Source organism: Oncorhynchus nerka, linkage group LG24 (assembly GCF_034236695.1).
Source record: "Oncorhynchus nerka isolate Pitt River linkage group LG24, Oner_Uvic_2.0, whole genome shotgun sequence".
Taxonomy (NCBI): Eukaryota; Metazoa; Chordata; class Actinopteri; order Salmoniformes; family Salmonidae; genus Oncorhynchus; species Oncorhynchus nerka.
This window is the reverse complement of record NC_088419.1, coordinates 77937771-77956911: the sequence shown is the minus strand read 5'-3', so window position 1 is coordinate 77956911 and position 19141 is coordinate 77937771. Positions and strand designations below refer to the sequence as shown.

At 48.9% G+C, this 19141-nt stretch overlaps 1 protein-coding gene across 1 annotated transcript in view; it reads left to right on the top strand.

Annotated features, from left to right (window-relative positions):
• Window positions 1–19141, top strand: part of LOC115108609 (solute carrier family 22 member 23-like) — a 44780-nt gene that overhangs the window by 17524 nt on the left and 8115 nt on the right. Inside the window, exons 4-5 of the mRNA XM_065009175.1 lie at window positions 12643–12829; window positions 13308–13435. Coding sequence (XP_064865247.1) covers window positions 12643–12829; window positions 13308–13435 — 315 coding nt within the window. The remainder of the gene's footprint in view (window positions 1–12642; window positions 12830–13307; window positions 13436–19141) is intronic.

Here is a 19141-nt window from a genome sequence, read left to right as displayed (position 1 = left end):
TGGACGCACTGCCAAATTCTTTAAAACGACATTGGAGGCGGCTTATGCTTGAGAAATTAACATAAAATTATCTTGCAACAGCTCGGGTGGACATTCCTGCAGTCAGCATGCCAATTGCACACTCCCTCAAAAGTTGAGACATCTGTGGCATTGGGTTGTATGACAAAATAGTACATTTTAGAGTGGCATTTTATTGTCCCCAACACAAGGTGCACCTGTGTAATGATCATGCTGTTTAATCAGCTTCTTGATATGCCACATCTGTCAGGTGGATGGATTATCTTGGCAAATGAGAAATGCTCACTAACAGGGATGTAAACAAATTTGTGCACAAAAGTTGAGAGAAATAAGCTTTTTGTGAGAACATGGGACCAGCATGGCACACACGTGCACACACACGTGCACACAGCAAAACATAAACGAACACACAGGGAAATGGAAATTATATGGGTGTGTCTGTGGGGTTTGCAGCCAGAGAAACACTCCCCTTTTCTTTCTGTCCCACCCTTCCCCCTTCCCTCCCTCCCTGCTTATTCTCTCCACATTTCCTTGTCTTTGTCCAATTCCTCTCTCTGTTCTCTTTCCCTATCCATTCCAACCCTCCTCCTCTCATTCTCTCTCCCTCCAACTCATCCCCAAGCTTGTGTGGGATTCTTTCTAGGCTTATTTCGAATCTCTGATCTCCCTTTTATCTCACTGTTCCACACACACACACAATGAGAGAACAGTGCTTATTCAATACATTATTTCAGAACAAGAGGTCACAAGCTTCTGGTTGTGTGTGTGTGTATTTACTGTATATTCAGTCTTATTCCTGAGGGGCCATGAGTCTGCCAGGGGCCAGAAGGACTGTTAGGTTTTATATGTACTCAATCATTCTACAGGGTTAAATGTTGTGATCCCTCTCTCCATTTCTCCCTTCTTTCTTTCTCCCTCTCTCCATTCCCTTCCTCTCTCTTTTTCCCCTGTTGCTCTCCCTCCATAAAATGTCTCTATTTCTCCACGTCTCCCCTTCAATTCCCTCCATTTCTTCCTCCATAGAGAATGTAGGATGAAGAGGAAAAAAGAAGGGATTGAGAAAGAAGTGGAGAGGAGTAGAGTATTAGTGATAGAGGGAATAGAAGGATACAGTTAAATGACTGACTCAGCCGGAAAGAAGAACAATCACCCCACGTCCTTCCCTCCCTGTCCTCCATCCTCCTCTCCCCCTCTCTTCCTCTCTCACAGGTGCCTGTTATCCATGACAGCTGCCTTATCACCCCCGCTATCCCTCAGACCTTCCACACTCAGTGAGTGGGTGTGGGGGTCAAGCCTTTTGTTATGACAGATTTCTTCAGCCACAATCAGTGTTTTCTCTCTCTTTTCTTTCTCTTTCCTTTCTCTCTGCAGCTGATCACTTTCAGCCATAGTCAGAGGATTGCCTCCTTGTGAAAGGAGAAGCAGGGAACAGGAGTGGGACAGGGGAGGGGGTAGAGGACAGGGGAGGGGGTAGAGGGGATGGGGTAGAGGACAGGGGAGGGGGTAGAGGGCAGGGAAGGGGGTAGAGGGCAAGGGAGGGGGTAGAGGGGAGGGGGTAGAGGACAGAGGACGGGAAGGGTAGAGGACAGGGGAGGGGTTAGAAGGCAGGGGAGGGGGTAGAGGACAGGGGAGGGAGGGGGTAGAGGACAAGGGAGGGGGTAGAGGGCAGGGGAAGGGGTAGAGGACAGGGAGGGGGTAGAGGACAGGGGAGGGGGTAGAGGACAGGGGAGAGGGTAGAGGGCAAGGGAGGGGAGGACATGGGAGGGGTAGAGGACATGGGGGGGGTAGAGGACATGGGAGGGGGTAGAGGACAGGGGGTAGAGGACAGGGGGTAGAGGACATGGGAGGGGATAGAGGACAGGGGGGTAGAGGAGAGGGGAGGGGATAGAGGACAGGGGAGGGGGTAGAGGACAGGGGGTATGGGGTGGGGGAGAGGGTACAGGATAAGGGAGGGAGTACAGAACAGGGGAGGGGGTAGAGGACAGGGGAGGGGATAGAGGACAGGGGAGGGGGTAGAGGACAGGGGAGGGATAGAGGACAGGGGAGGGGGTAGAGGACAGGGGGTATGGGGTGGGGGAGAGGGTACAGGATAAGGGAGGGAGTAGAGAACAGGGGAGGGGGTAGAGGACAGGGGGTATGGGGTGGGGGAGGGGGGATAGAGGATAAGGGAGGGGTTAGAGGGCAGGGAGGGGGTAGAGGACAGGGGAGGGGATAGAGGACATATGGGGGTAGAGGATAAGGGAGGGAGTAGAGAACAGGGGAGGGGGTAGAGGACAGGGGGTGGGGAGTAGGGGGGGGGGGGGGACAGCTTTTCTATGCTGCTGCCATATTGTTTACTATTATTGATTATTATTATTACTATTAATCCTGCTACCAGTCACTTTCTCCTAATCCCTGCCTACATGTACATATCTAGACCACCTTTACTCCACACACAGAGACGTGTACAAAGCTCTCCCTCACCCTCCATCTGGCAAATCTAACCATAATTCTATCCTCCTGATTCCTGTTTACAAGCAAAAACTAAAGCAGGATGTACCAGTGACTCGCTCAATACGGAAGTGGTCAGATGACACGGATGCTAAGCTACAGGACTGTTTTGCTAGCACAGACTGGAATATGTTCCGGGATTCATCTAATGGCATTGAGTATACCACCGTAGTCACCGGCATCATCAATAAGTGCATCGAAGAGGGCCTCCCGGGTGGCGCAGTGCCGTCAGAGACTCTGGGTTCGTGCCCAGGCTCTGTCGTAACCGGCCGCGACCGGGAGGTCCGTGGGGCCTAGCGTCGTCCGGGTTAGGGAGGGCTTGGCCGGTAGGGATGTCTTTGTCTCATTGCGCACCAGTGACTCCTGTGGCGGGCCGGGCGCAGTGCGCGCTAACCAAGGTTGCCAGGTGTACGGTGTTTCCTCCGACACATTGGTGCGGCTGGCTTCCGGGTTGGATGCGCGCTGTGTTAAGAAGCAGTGCGGCTTGGTTGGGTTGTGTATCGGAGGACGCATGACTTTCAACCTTCGTTTCTCCTGAGCCCGTTCGGGAGCTGTAGCGATGAGACAAAATAGTAGCTACTAACAATTGGATACCACAAAATTGGGGAGAAAAAGGGGTCAAAAAATAATTAACTAATAATAAGTGCATCGACAACGTCGTCCCCACAGTGACCGTACGTACATATCCCAACCAGAAGCCATGGATTACAGACAACATCTGCACCGAGCTAAAGGCTAGAGGGCATGTGACAAATACAATTTGATTTGATTTAGAGTGGCCGCTTTCAAGGAGCGGGACACTAATCTGGACGTGGCAAGAAACAATGAAGCATGCATGAGAGCACCAGCTGTTCCGGACGAGTGTGTGATCACGCTCTACGTAGCTGATGTGAGCAAGACATTTAAACAGGTCAACATTCACAAAGCCCCGGGGCCAGACAGATTACCAGGACGTGTACTCAAAGCATGCGCAGACCAACTGGCAAGTGTCTTCACTGACATTTTCAACCTATCCTTTACCGAGTCTGCAATACCTACATGTTTCGAACAGACCACCATCGTCCTTGTGCCCAACAAAGCGACATTAACCTGCCTAAATGATTACCACCCCGTAGCACTCACGTCGGTAGCCATGAAGTGCTTTGAAAGGCTGGTCATGGCTCACATCAACACCATCATGCAGGAAACCCGAGACCCACTCTTTTTAAAAATGTATTTCACATTTATTTAACCAGGTAGGCCAGTCGAGAACAAGTTCTCATTTACAACTGCGACCTGGCCAAGATAAAGCAAAGCAGTGCGACAAAAACAACAACACAGAGTTACACATGGGATAAACAAACATACAGTCAAGTCAATAACACGATAGAAAAATCTGTATACAGTGTGTGCAAATGTAGTAAGGAGGCAATAAATAGGCGAAGTAATTCAAATGGAGTAAGTTACACTGGAGTGATATATGTGCAGATGAGGATGTGGGAGTAGAAATACATAGCATAGCAAGATTTCTTATAAACGTCCAGATTAGTGTCCCGCTCCTTGAAAGCGGCAGCTCTAAATCAAATTGTATTTGTCAAATGCTCCAAATTCAACAGGTGTAGTAGACCTTACAGTGAAATGCTTACTGAATATTTACATGGGATGAAAACAAACACGTTTTACTGCTGCACCATCTTGTCCACATGTGCAGTTGTAAACCGTAGTCTGGCTTTTTAATGGCGGTTTTGGAGCAGTGGCTTCTTCCTTGCTGAGTGGCCTTTCAGGTTATGTCGATATAGGACTCGTTTTACTTTGTATGTAGATACTTTTGTACCTGTTTCATCCAGCATCTTCACAAGGTCCTTTGCTGTTGTTCTGGGATTGATTTGCCCTTTTCGCACCAAAGTATGTTCATCTCTAGGAGACAGAACGCGTCTCCTTCTTGATCGGCATGACGGCTGCATGGTCCCATGGTGTTTATACTTGAATACTATTGTTTGTACAGATGAATGTGGTACCTTCAGGTATTTGGAAATTGCCACCAAGGATGAATCAGACTTGTGGAGGTCTACCATTTTTTTCAGAGGTCTTGGCTAATTTCTTTTGATTTTCCCATGATGTCAAGCAAAGAGGCACTGAGTTTGAAGGTAGGCCTTGAAATACATCCACAGGTACACCTCCAATTGACTCAAATGATGTCAATTAGCCTATCAGAAGCTTCTAAAGCCATGACAATTTTCTGGAATTTGCCAAGCTGTTCAAAGGCACAATCAGCTTAGTGTATGTAAACTTCTGACCCACTGGAATTGTGATATAGTGAATTATAAGTTAAATAATATGTCTGTAAACAATTGTTGGAAAAATTACTTGTGTCATGCACAAAGTAGATGTCCTAACCGATTTGCCAAAACTATAGTTTGTTAACAAGAAATTTGTGGTTGAAAAACGAGTTTAATGACTCCAACCTAAGTGTATATAAACTTCCGACTTCAACTGTATATACTAGGCGGTGCCAGAGGAAGACTCCAGCCACCCAAGTCATAGACTGTTCTCTCTGCTACCGTACGGCAAGCAGTACCGAAGCGCCAAGTCTAGGACCAAAAGGCTCCTTAACAGCTTCTATCCCCAATCCTTAACAACAATTGATCAAATGTCCACCCGGACTATTTACGTTGACCCCCCCACCCCCTTTTGTTTTTACATGGCTGCTACTCGCTGTTTATTATCTATGCATAGTCACTTTACAAATTACCTTGACTATTCGGTACACCCGCACATTGACTCGGTACCGGTACCCCTTGTATATAGCCTCGTTATTGTTATGATTTGATATTTTTTACTTTAGTTTATTTAGTAAATATTTTATTAACTCTATATCTTGAACTGCATTGTTGGTTAAGGGCTTGTAAGTAAGCATTTCACAATAAGGTATACACTTGTTATATTCAGCACATGTGACAAATATTTGATTTGATTTCATCTACACCAACTACCCAGTATCCCTTCACATTGTGGTACTGGCACTGACCGTGTACAATATAGTATATAGTTTACCTTCCTTTTTTTTTACCTCTCTTATTTCTTATTTAATTGAGTTTTTTTTATATATATAATATTTTGATATTGAATAGTGCACTGTTGGGAAGGGCTTGCAAGTTAAGCATTTCACTGTACTGGTGGGTGCATGTAACATACAACTTTTGAGGGATGTGTCAGCTGAGTTGAGAGCAGTGGGAGAGGAGTGGGCATAGGGAGGGGCGTGGGAGAGGAGTGGGCATAGGGAGGGGCGTGGGAGAGGAGTGGGAGAGGAGTGGGAGGGAGGGGCGTAGGGAGAGGGCGTGGGAGAGGGAGGGGCATAGGGAGGGGCGTGGGAGAGGAGGGGCATAGGGAGGGGCGTGGGAGAGCAGTGGGAGAGGAGTGGGAGGGGCATAGGGAGGGGCGTGGGAGAGGAGTGGGCATAGGGAGGGGCGTGGGAGAGCAGAGGGCATAGGGAGGGGCGTGGGAGAGGAGGGGCATAGGGAGGGGCGTGGGAGAGGAGGGGCATAGGGAGGGGCGTGGGAGAGGAGGGGAGAGGAGGGGCATAGGGAGGGGCGTGGGAGAGGAGTGGGCATAGGGAGGGGCGTAGGGAGGGGAGTGGAGAGGAGTGGGCATAGGGAGGGGCGTGGGAGAGGAGTGGGAGAGGAGGGGCATAGGGAGGGGCGTGGGAGAGCAGTGGGAGAGGAGTGGGCATAGGGAGGGGCGTGGGAGAGGAGGGGCATAGGGAGGGGCGTGGGAGAGGAGGGAGGAGGGGCATAGGGAGGGGCGTGGGAGAGGAGTGGGCATAGGGAGGGGCGTGGGAGAGGAGAGGAGTGGGCATAGGGAGGGGAGTGGAGGAGAGGGCATAGGGAGGGGCGTGGGAGAGGAGTGGGAGAGGAGGGGCATAGGGAGGGGCGTGGGAGAGCAGTGGGAGAGGAGGGCATAGGGAGGGGCGTGGGCATAGGGAGGGGCGTGGGAGAGGAGGGGCATAGGGAGGGGCGGGAGAGGAGTGGGCATAGGGAGGGGCGTGGGAGAGGAGTGGGCATAGGGAGGGGCGTGGGAGAGGAGTGGGCATAGGGAGGGGCGTGGGAGGAGGGGCATAGGGAGGGGCGTGGGAGAGGAGGGGCATAGGGAGGGGCGGGAGGGAGGGGGTCAGCTCTGTGGAGAGCAGAGGAGGGGAGAGAAAAAGGGATGGAGAGCAGAGGAGGAGGGGAGAGGGAGGAGAGGAGGGGGTTCAGTAAGGTAATCAACACAAGAGAAGTCTTTCTCCTGCTCAGTTAGAACAAAAGGTTCCTGACTCACAGCAGTGTGTGTGTGTGTGTGTGTGTGTGTGTGTGTGTGTGTGTGTGTGTGTGTGTGTGTGTGTGTGTGTGTGTGTGTGCGTGTGTGTGTGTGTGCGTGCGTGAGATTCCCAGAACAGTCTGTAAGCAGACACCACCTCCACAAGGGGTTATGTTTTTGGGGGGAAACAGCAGTAACAACCCCCGCTATATTTTGCGAGGGATTATATACCAAGCTCTGGCAGAGGTATCTTCATTGTGAGCAGTACATTACATTAGTTTCATACAGCCTGCTACAGTATCTGTCTAATGAGGAGGAGGTTTGGGCTCTGGGTCTGATTCTGTTTGAACAAAGCGGGCTGTGCTGACTGGGCACAGACTTTCATCACATATGCACACAGAGAGAGATAGAGAGGGAGAGAGAAAGGGCTTAAGGGTGAGTCAACCTGGGGTCAGTATAATTTCCTTGCTGTGTGTTTGGGCTCCAGGGGAGAGAAGCTCACTACAGGAGGTCGGAGGGGATGTTCTCCATCTCCAGCTGACTTCTCTCTCTCTCTCAATTCAAAGGGCTTTATTGGCACAGGAAATATATTACATTGCCAAAGCAAGTGATAATAAACAAAAGTGAAATAAACAATCAGAAATGATCCGTAAACATTATACTCACAAAAGTTTCAAAAGAATAGAGACATTTCAAATGTCATATTATGGCTATGTACAGTGTTGTATAAAAGGGAAAATAAATAAACATAAATATAGGTTGTATTTACAATGGTGTTTGTTCTTCACTGGTTGCCTTTTTCTTGTGGTAACAGGTCACAAATCTTGCTGCTGTGATGGCACACTGTGGTATTTCACCCAGTAGATATGGGAATTTATTAAAATTGGATTTGTTTTTGAATTCTTTGTGGGTCTTGTAATCTGAGGGAAATATGTGTCTCTAATATGGTCATATATTTGGCAGGAGGTTAGGGAGTGCAGCTCAGTTTCCACCTCATTTTGTGGGCTGTGTGCACATTGCCTGTCTTCTCTTGAGAGCCAGGTCTGCCTATGGTGGCCTTTCTCAATAGCAAGGCTATGCTCACTGAGTTTGTACATAGTCAAAGCTTTCCTTAAGTTTGCATCAGTCACAGTGGTCAGGTATTCTGCCACTGTGTACTCTCTTTTTAGGGCCAAATAGCATTCTAGTTTGCTCAGTTCTTTTGTTAATTCTTTATAAGTAATTCTATTTTTGTTTTCTCATGATTTGGTTGGGTCTAATTGTGTTGCTGTCCTGGGGCTCTGTGGAGTCTGTTTGTGCGTGTGAACAGAGCCCCAGGACCAGCTTGCTTAGGGGACTCTTCTCCAGGTTCATCTCTCTGTAGGTGATGGCTTTGTTATGGAAGTGTCACACCCTGACCATAGTTTGCTTTGTATGTTTTGGTTGGTCAGGGTGTGATCTGAGTGGGCATTCTATGTTGGATGTCTTGTTTGTCTATTTCTATGTCTGGCCTGATATGGTTCTCAATCAGAGGCAGGTGTTAGTCATTGTCTCTGATTGGGAACCATATTTAGGTAGCCTGGGTTTCAATGTGTGTTTGTGGGTGATTGTTCCTGTCTCTGTGTTTTGCACCAGATAGGACTGTTTTAGGTTTTCGCACGTTTGTTGTTTTGTTAGTTTATTCGTGTACAGTTTCTTTATTAAAGTACAATGAATAACAACCACGCTGCATTTTGGTCCGCCTCTACTTCACCTAAAGAAAACTGTTACAGAATCACCCACCACAACAGGACCAAGCGGCGTGGTAACGGGCAGCAGCAGGAGCAGCGTAATAAGGACTTCTGGACTTGGGAGGAAATCCTCGACGGGAGAGGATCCTGGGCAAAGCCAGGGGAGTGTCGCCGCCCCAAGGTGCAGCAGGAGAAACGGCAGCAGGAGCAGCGAGAGGAATGGACATGGGAGGACGAATTGGATGGAGAAGGACCCTGGGCTCAGCCTGGAGAATATCGCCGCCCCAAAGAAGAACTGGAGGCGGCGAAGGCGGAGAGGCGCTGGTATGAGGAGGCAGCACGGCGGCGTGGATGGAAGCCCGAGAGTCAGCCCCAAAAATGTATTGGGGAGGGGGCACACAGGAAGTGTGGCGAAGCCAGGTAGGAGACCTGCGCCAACTTCCTGTGCTTACCGGGGGGCTGGAGAGACCGGGCAGGCACCGTGTTATGCTGTGAAGCGCACGGTGTCCCCAGTGCGGTTGCATAGCCCGGTGCATTACATTCCAGCTCCGCGTATCGGCCGGGCTAGAGTGGGCATCGAGCCAAGTGCCATGAAGCCGGCTCTACGCATCTGGTCTCCAGTGCGTCTCCTTGGGCCGGCTTACATGGCACCAGCCTTGCGCACGGTGTCCCCGGTTCGCCTGCATATCCCGGGCGACCGGGACCATTCAACCGGGTAAGGTTGGGAAGGCTCGGTGCTCAAGAGCTCCAGTGCGCCTGCACGGTCCGGTCTATCTGAGCTACCCGTCTCTCCAGCGTTGCCGAAGGTTTGGGAATTGCTTCCTTTTAGATGGTTGTAGAATTGAACAGCTCTTTTCTGGATTTTGATCATTAGTGGGTCTTGGCCTAATTCTGCTCTGCATGTATTATTTGGTGTTTTACGTTGTACACCGATTGTATTTTTGCAGAATTCTGAATGCAGAGTCTCAATTTGGTGTTTTTCCCATTTTGTGAATTCTTGGTTGGTGAGTGGACCCCAGACCTCACAACTAGGGCTGTGGCGGTCATGGAATTTCGTCAGCTGGTGATTGTCAAGCAAATAACTATCGGTCTCACGGTAATTGACCATTAATTTACCGCTTCCACACGTAGCCTACATGCCACTGATGTAGACCTTTGGAACATCTACATTTTCAAAAGTCAAATTAATCCATGTACTATAGCCTACACCTTCACAATAAATATATCTATTTTAGAGAGATCTAAAGAAGCATGATATGAAGAAAATGTAGTCTATTTCAAAAGAACAGACTAGCCTACTCTGAGTTGTCCTTATGTTCGATCCTAAATCACAGTAGTGATTTAGTAGTGATTTATAGGGAAAGTAGAATGATTTAGAGGGACAGTAGAGTGATGAGAGGGACAGTAGAGTGATGAGAGGGACAGTAGAGTGATGAGAGGGACGGTAGTGTGATGAGAGGGACAGTAGAGTGATTTAGAGGGACAGTAGAGTGATTTAGAGTGATTTAGAGGGACAGTAGAGTGATTTAGAGGGACAGTCGAGTGATTTAGAGGGATAGTAGAGTGATTTATAGGGACATTAGAGTGATGAGAGGGACATTAGAGTGATGAGAGAGACAGTAGAGTGATTTAGAGAGACAGTAGAGTGATTTAGAGGGACAGTAGAGGGATGAGAGTGACAGTAGAGGGATTTAGAGGGATGAGAGTGACAGTAGAGTGATTTAGATGGACAGTAGAGGGATGAGAGTGACAGTAGAGCGATTTAGAGGGACAGTAGAGGGATGAGAGTGACAGTAGAGTGATTTAGAGGGACAGTGAAGTGATGAGAGGGACAGTATAGTGATTTAGAGGGGCCGTTGTGATTTAGAGGGACAATAGAGTGATGAGAGGGACAGTAGAGTGATTTAGAGGGACAGTAGAGTGATTTAGAGGGACAGTAGAGTGATTTAGAGGGACAGTAGAGTCATTTAGAGGGACAGTAGGGTGATTTATAGGGACAGTAGAGTGATTTATAAGGACAGTAGGGTGATTTATAGGGACAGTAGGGTGATTTATAGGGACAGTAGAGTGATTTAGAGGGACAGTAGGGTGATTTATAGTTACAGTAGAGGGATTTAGATGGACAGTAGAGGGATTTAGAGGGATTTAGAGGGACAGTAGGGTGATTTAGAGGGACAGTAGGGTGATTTATAGTTACAGTAGAGGTGATTTAGAGGGACAGTAAATGGATTTAGAGGGACAGTAGAGGGATTTAGAGGGACAGTAGAGGGATTTAGAGGGACAGTAGGGTGATTTAGAGGGACAGTAGGGTGATTTAGAGGGACAGTAGGGTGATTTAGAGGGACAGTAGAGGGATTTAGAGGGACAGTAGGGTGATTTAGAGGGACAGTAGAGGGACAGTAGGGTGATTTAGAGGGACAGTAGGGTGATTTATAGTTACAGTAGGGTGATTTATAGGGACAGTAGGGTGATTTAGAGGGACAGTAGGGTGCTGAGTACCAGGCAGTTAGAACTTTTGGTAGGTACTAATGACCAGCCGCAGCATCAGAGCTTGGAGAAACCTAACTACCGTGACTAAACAGTCATGTGGAATTTGACTGCCTTCATGACTCGTGACCGCCGGTGTGGCGGTAATACGGTCACCGCAACAGCCCTACTGTCAACCATGAAGGGCATTGGGTTCTATAACTGATTCAAGTATATTTAGCCAGGTCCTAATTTGTATGTCGAATTTTATGTTCCTTTTGATGGCATAGAAGACCCTTCTTGCCTTGTCTCTCAAATCGTTCACAGCTTTGTGGAAGTTACCTGTGGCGTTGATGTTTAGGCCGAGGTATGTATCGTTTTTTGTGTGCTCTAGGGCAACGGTGTCTAGTTGGAATTTGTGGTCCTGACCACTGGACCTTTTTTGGAACACCATTATTTTGGTCTTACTGAGATTTACTGTCAGGGCCCAGGTCTGGCAGAATCTGTGCAGAAGATCTAGGTGCTGCTTTAGGCCCTCCTTGGTTGGTGACAGAAGCACCAGATCATCAGCAAACAAATGACTTCGGATTCTAGTAGCCAATTCGTTGATATATATATTGAAGAGGGTGGGGCTTAAGCTGCATCCCTGACTCACCCCACAGCCCTGTGGAAGAAAATGTGTGTTTTTTGCTAATTTTAACTGCACACTTGTTGTTTGTGTACATGGATTTCACAGTATTGTAGTTTTTTTTCCCACAACACCACTTCCATCAATTTGTGTGTATCTCTCTCTCTCTTTTTCTCTCTCTCTCCCTCTCTCTCTCTCCCTCCCTCTCTCTCTCTTTCTCTCTCTCTTTCTTTTTCTCTCTCTCCTCCTTTCTTTCTTTCTTGCTTTCTTTCTATGGGAAGTGGCAGTACAAGAACCCTGGTTAGTGAGCATACAGTATACAGCCACCCTCTCCTACACACCCTTACTGGTCACCTTCAAATAGACCTTGCCATCTGTGGCAGACCATCTGGACTGTACCACAGGGTAGCCAGTAGGGGGGTGAGACGAGAGCCCATTCAGGGAAGAAAGGGACGGTTAGTGTGAAACGCTCACTTACTGAACTGACTGAACCCTTGACAATGGCTATAGTGTTGAGGTCTGACAGATAGGTTGTGTGGTGGTTCACTGATTGTTAACCGGTGGTTAACTGGGAGTTTCTCCAGGGAATGGTCAGCCATGAAGAGGTGTTAAATTATTAATTGAATGAGATGTAGGTTTCACTGTTTAGTCTTTAAACACACATACACCAAAGACAGAGATACCAGCCAGTACCGAGTGATATACAATTATACCCTTTTCACAATATTCTTTTCACGTTTTCCTTTTCAGCACATTTCCAGCAACTATGGTGAATGCATAACCAGGCTCAGCACAGTTTGATTTGGTTCAGCTCAGTAGTGTAAAAAGCCCTTATTAGAAGGAATATACAAATTACTCTTAGAATGCACTAATTGAACCAATGTATCTGTCTGGAACTTCTGTCTGTCTCTCTACATGGATTGAACTGGCGGTTCTCTATGACCATGGTGTCTATATGTCTAACCTCGCCTCCCTCCCTCTCTCTCTCTCTCTACTTCCCCCTTCTCGCCCCCCTATCCTCTCCGGGCTCTTCCCCCCCATTCTCCCTCTTTACAGGGATTGAGTTGTGCCTGCCAGGCTGGCGTTTCTCCATGACCATGGTGGCCAGTTTCCTCATGGTGGGCGGGCAGCTGGTGATGCCCGGGGTGGCGGCTCTGTGTCGTGATTGGCCCGCCCGGGATGATTGGCAGGTCCTGCAGATTTTCATAATCTGCCCCTTCGTCCTCATTCTGCCCTACATCTGGTAAGGAGACATGCCCAAATGTCTTCCATGTCACCACTATTCTGTTGAGACATTCAGCCTAGAGTTAGAGGTTGAAAATTTGAATCACCATGTAGTCCCACCCACTGAGGGGATAGCCACACCCACTTAGAGAGTAGCCCCTCCCACTGATGACGTACCTCAGCCCACTGAGGGAGTCCGCCATGCTGTGGGGTTAGAGGTTAAAGACTTGGTCATCAGGACCAGGCTTCGGCTTGTACAATACATTACACACTGCATGCTCTGTTCAGATCTTTAGACAATACTCTCTTTCTCTCACTTCCCTTCTGTCATTCTTTCTCTCTTTGTCATGTTTACTTCTCTCTCTCTCCCTTCCTTCCTTTCTTTCTCTCTCTCCTCTACTCATTCCCTCACAACTTATTATCTTTCTCTCCCTACTCTCCTCCCATCTCCCCTACCCTCTCTCTGGCTCTCTGACTCCCCCCCTTTCTCTCTGCAGGATCTTCCCTGAGTCCCTGCGTTGGCTCCTGGCCACCCAGCACTACCACCGCTCTAAAGCTATGATGCTCTGCATCGCCAGGAAGAACCAGGTCGACATGACAACCGAGCACAGTGACGTTCTAACAGGTGAAGGAGATGGAGAGACAGGGAGGGGAGCGGTAGAGAGACAAAGAGTAAAAGGAGAGGTAGAGAGGCAGGGAGGGGAGAGGTAGAGAGACAGAGAGTAAAATGAGAGGTAGAGAGGCAGGGAGGGGAGAGGTAGAGAGACAAAGAGTAAAAGGAGAGGTAGAAAGGCAGGGAGGGGGGAGGTAGAGAGACAGCGAGTAAAAGGAGAGGTAGAGAGACAGGAGTAGAGAGGCAGGGAGGGAGAGACAGAGAGTAAAAGGAGAGGTAGAGAGGGGGAGGGAGGTAGAGAGACAGAGTAAAAGGAGAGATGGAGAGACAGAGTAAAAGGAGAGGTAGAGAGACAGAGAGTAAAAGGAGAGGTAGAGAGGCAGGGAGGAGGGAGCGGTAGAGAGACAGAGAGTAAAAGGAGAGGTAGAGACAGAGAGGGAGAGGTAAAGAGGAGAGAGATGGAGAGACAGAGAGGGGGGGGAGCGGTAGAGAGACAGAGAGTAAAAGGAGAGGTAGAGGGCAGGGAGGGGAGCGGTAGAGAGACAGAGAGGGAGAGATGGAGAGAGACAGAGAGTAAAAGAGGTAGAGAGGGAGGGAGAGGTAGAGAGACAGAGAGTAGGAGAGAGAGGCAGGGAAAGGAGAGACAGAGAGAGAAGGAGAGGTAGAGACAGAGAGGGAGAGGTAGAGAGACAGAGAGTAAAAGGAGAGGCAGAGAGAAAGGAGGAGGGATAGAGACAGAGACAGAGAGTAAAAGGAGAGGTAGAGAGAGGGAGGGGAGAGGCAGAGAGACAGAGGAGAGGAGAGGTAGAGAGACAGAGTAAAATGGAGAGATGGAGAGACAGAGAGTAAAAGGAGAGGTAGAGAGGCAGAGGAGGGGAGAGGCAGGGAGGGGAGAGGTAGAGAGACAGAGAGTAAAAGAGAGAGAGGCAAGGGAGAGAGAGACAGAGAGTAAAAGGAGAGGTAGAGAGACAGGGGGGAGGGGAGCAGAGAGTAAAAGAGAGACAGAGAGTACAAGGAGAGGAGACAGAGAGTAGAGAGGCAGAGGAGGGGAGAGGTAGAGAGACAGAGTAGAGAGACAGAGAGTAAAAGGAGAGGTAGGGGCAGGGAGGGGAGCGGTAGAGAGACAGAGAGTAAAAGGAGAGGTAGAGAGGGGAGGGGAGATGGAGAGGAGACAGAGAGTAAAAGGAGAGATGGAGAGACAGGTAGAGAGACAGAGAGTAAAAGGAGAGGTAAAATGAGGGAGGGAGAGCAGGAGGTAGAGAGACAGAGAGAGAGAGTAAAAGGAGAGGCAGGGAGACAGAGAGGGGAGATGGAGAGAGACAGAGAGTAAAAGGAGAGGTAGAGAGGCAGGGAGGGTAGAGCAGAGAGTAAAAAGAGAGACAGAGAGTAAAAGGAAAATGAGGTAGAGAGACAGAGAGTAAAAGGAGAGGGAGATGGAGAGAGACAGAGAGTAAAAGGAGAGATGGAGAGACAAAAGAGAGGTAAAAGAGAGAGAGACAGAGAGTAAAAGGAGAGGTACAGAGAGGGGAGAGGTAGAGAGACAGAGAGTAAAATGAGAGATGGAGAGACAGAGAGTAAAAGGAGAGGTAGAGAGAGAGGCAGGGAGGGAGAGGTAGGTAGAGAAAAGGAGAGGTAGAGAGACAGAGGGAGAGGTAGAGAGACAGAGAGTAAAAGGAGGGTAGACAGAGAGTAAAAAGCAGGGAGGGGAGAGAGACAGAGTAAAAGGAGAGGTAGAGAGACAGAGAGTAAAAGGAGAGGTAGAGAGACAGAGAGGAGAGACAGATGGAGAGAGACAGAGTAAAAGTAAAGGGAGCGGTAGGAGAGATGGAGAGACAGAAAGGAGAGGTAAAAGGAGAGGGTAGAGAGACAGAGAAAAGGAGAGGTAAAGGCAGGAGAGAGGTAGAGAGACAGAGAAAAGGAGAGGTAAGAAGGTAGAGAGACAGAGAGTAAAAGGAGAGGTAGAGAGACAGAGAGGGGGTAGAGGACAGAGAGTAAAAGAGAGAGAGAGTAAAATGAGAGATGGAGAGACAGAGAGAGTAAAAGGAGAGGACAGAGAGTAGAGAGGCAGGGAGGGGAGAGACAGAGTAGAGAGACAGAGAGTAAAGGAGAGGTAGAGAGGCAGGGAGGGGAGGGAGAGAGTAAAAGGAGAGGTAGAGAGAGGGAGGGGAGAGGTAGAGAGACAGAGAGTAAAAGGAGAGGTAGAGAGGCAGGGAGGGGAGCGAGAGACAGAGAGAAAAGGAGAGGTAGAGAGGCAGAGGGGAGAGTAAGAGACAGGGTAGAGGCAGGGAGGGGAGAGGTAGAGAGACAGAGAGGGAGAGGTAGAGAGACAGAGAGTAAAAGGAGAGGTAGAGAGGCAGGGAGGGAGAGGTAGAGAGACAGAGAGTAAAAGGGTAGAGAGAGGGGAGATGGAGAGACAGAGAGTAAAAGGAGAGAGGGGAGCAGAGAGTAAGAGAGGGGAGAGGTAGAGAGACAGAGAGTAAAATGGAGAGGTAGAGAGACAGAGGAGTAAAAGGAGGGGAGGTAGAGAGACAGAGAGTAAAAGGAGAGGGAGGGAGAGAGAGTAAAAGGAGAGGTAGGGAGGGGAGAGGTGGAGAGACAGAGAGTAAAAGGAGAGGTAGAGAGGCAGGGAGGGAGAGGTAGAGAGACAGAGAGGAGAGAGAGAGACAGAGAGTAAAAGGAGAGGTAGAGAGGCAGGGAGGGGAGCGGTAGAGAGACAGAGAGTAAAAGAGAGGTAGAGAGACAGAGAGTAAAAGGAGAGGTAGAGAGACAGAGAGGGGAGAGGTAGAGAGACAGAGAGTAAAAGGAGAGATGGAGAGACAGAGAGTAAAAGGAGAGATGGAGAGACAGAGAGAGAGAGGGAGAGAGAGACAGAGAGTAAAAGGAGAGAGAGAGGCAGAGAGGGAGAGAGAGACAGAGTAGAAAGGAGAGGTAGAGAGACAGAGAGAAAAGGAGAGGTAGAGAGGCAGGGGGAGGGGAGAGGAGAGGGGAGAGACAGAGAGTAAAGAGGAGAGTAAAAGTAGAGAGGCAGGGAGGGGAGCGGTAGAGAGACAGAGAGTAAAAGGAGAGGTAGAGAGACAGAGAGGGGAGATAAAGACAGAGAAAAGGAGAGGTGGAGAGACAGAGAGTAAAAGGAGAGGTAGAGAGACAGAGTAAAATGAGAGATGGAGAGACAGAGAGGGAGGGGGAGGGAGGTAGAGAGACAGAGAGTAAAAGAGAGAGAGAGAGGGGCGTAAAGACAGAGAGAAAGGAGGTAGAGAGGGAGGGGAGAGGTAGAGAGACAGAGAGTAAAAGGAGAGAGAGAGGGAGGGAGCGGTAGAGAGACAGAGAGTAAAAGGAGAGGTAGGAGGCAGGGAGGGGAGAGGTAGAGAGACAGAGAGTAAAAGAGAGAGAGGCAGGGAGGGAGAGGTAGAGAGACAGAGAGGGAGAGGAGAGGCAGGGAGGGGAGAGGTAGAGAGACAGAGAGTAAAAGGAGAGGTAGAGAGGCAGGGGGAGGAGAGACAGAGAGGTAGAGAGACAGAGTAGAGACAGAGAGGAGAGGTAGAGAGACAGAGAGTAAAAGGAGAGGTAGAGAGGCAGGGAGGGGAGCGGTAGAGAGACAGAGAGTAAAAGGAGAGGTAGAGAGACAGAGAGAGGGAGAGAGAGAGAGAGACAGAGAGTAAAAGGAGAGGTAGAGAGACAGAGAGGGAGAGAGGAGACAGAGAGTAGAGAGAGAGAGACAGAGAGTAAAATGAGAGATGGAGAGACAGAGAGTAGAAGAGAGTAAAAGGAGAGGTAGAGAGAGAGAGGGAGAGGTAGAGAGACAGAGAGTAAAAGGAGAGGTGGAGAGACAGAGTAAAAAGGTAGAGGTAGAGAGACAGAGAGTAAAAGGAGAGGTAGAGAGACAGGGAGAGGTAGAGAGACAGAGTAAAAGGAGAGGTAGAGAGACAGAGAGTAAAAGGAGAGGCAGGGAGGGGAGAGGTAAAAGAGAGACAGAGAGAGGTAAAACAGAGAGTAAAAGGAGAGGTAGAGAGAGGGAGGGGAGCAGAGACAGAGAGTAAAAGGAGAGGTAGAGAGACAGAGTAAAAGGAGAGGTAGAGAGACAGAGTAAAAGGAGAGGTAGAGAGACAGAGAGTAAAAGGAGAGGTAGAGAGAGGGAGGGGAGCAGAGAGACAGAGAGTAAAAGGAGAGCTGGAGAGGAGACAGGGAAAAGGAGAGGTAGAGAGACAGAGAGTAAAAGGAGAGGTAGAGAGACAGAGAGGGGAGAGGTAAAACAGGAGAGACAGAGAGACAGAGTAAAAGGAGAGGTAAGGGGAGAGGTAGAGAGACAGAGAGTAAAAGGAGAGGTAGAGAGACAGAGAGTAAGAAGAGGAGAGAGTAAAAGGAGAGGTGGAGGCAGAGAGAGACAGAGAAAAGGAGAGAGAGACAGAGAGTAAAAGGAGAGGTAGAGAGACAGAGAGTAAAAGGAGAGGTAGAGAGACAGAGAGTAAAAGGAGAGGTAGAGAGACAGAGAGGGGATAAAAGAGAGTAAAAGGAGAGGTAGAGAGGCAGGGAGGGGAGCAGAGAGACAGAGAGTAAAAGAGAGGAGGCAGGGAGGGGAGAGGTAGAGAGACAGAGAGTAAAAGGAGAGGTAGAGAGGCAGGGAGGGGAGAGAGAGACAGAGAGTAAAAAGGAGAGGTAGAGAGACAGAGAGTAAAAGGAGAGGTAGAGAGGCAGGGAGGGTAGAGAGACAGAGAGTAAAAAGAGAGAGAGGCAGGGAGGGAGAGGTAGAGAGACAGAGAGTAAAAGGAGAGGTAGAGAGGCAGGAGGGGAGCGGAGAGAGACAGAGAGTAAAAGGAGAGGTAAAAAGACAGAGGGGAGAGGTAGAGAGACGGAGAGTAAAAGGAGAGGTAGAGAGAGGGAGGGAGGGAGAGACAGAGAGTAAAAGGAGGTAGAGGTAGAGAGGACGGAGAGGTAGAGAGAGACAGAGAAAAGAGGGTAGAGAGACAGGAGAGAGGTAGAGAGACAGAGAGAGAGTAGAGAGACGGAGAGGTAGAGAGAGAGTAAAAGGAGAGACAGAGAGGAGAGGAGAGGTAGAGAGACAGAGTAAAAGGAGAGGTAGAGAGGCAGGAGGGAGGGAGAGAGACAGAGAGAAAAGGAGAGGTAGAGAGACAGAGAGGGAGAGGTAGAGAGACAGAGAAAAGGGAGGTAGAGAGACAGAGAGTAAAAGGAGAGGTGAGAGACAGCAGAGAGTGATGGAGAGGCAGGGAGGGGAGAGGTAGCAGAGAGTAAAAAGGAGAGGTAGAGAGGCAGGGAGGGAGAGAGAGAGACAGAGAGTAAAAGAGAGGTGGGAAGTCAGAGAGTAAAAGGAGAGGTAGAGAGACAGAGAGTAAAGGTAGAGGAGAGGTAGAGAGACGAGAGGAGAGAGGTCAGAGACAAGAACACACCATTGTAAAAGGATTGGACATTTACAGAAGTAAATAGATCACATTGTTGTTATAAACAGAGAGGCAAAAGGAGAGGTAGTAGACTGCAGGTCTCTGATTTCAGTGATGAAATGTGTCTGGAGAGGTAGATAAAAAGATTCAGTCGGAGAGGTAGACAGACTGTCAAACAGAGACACACACTAGAGAGAGGAGAGTTCATTTTTATATGTGCAACTGCAGGGATTTAGTTTCATATGTAACTGAAATATATCTGCAAGGATTTGGATGCCAGACATTTTTATATGTGCAACTACAGGGACAGATATGATGAAAATAT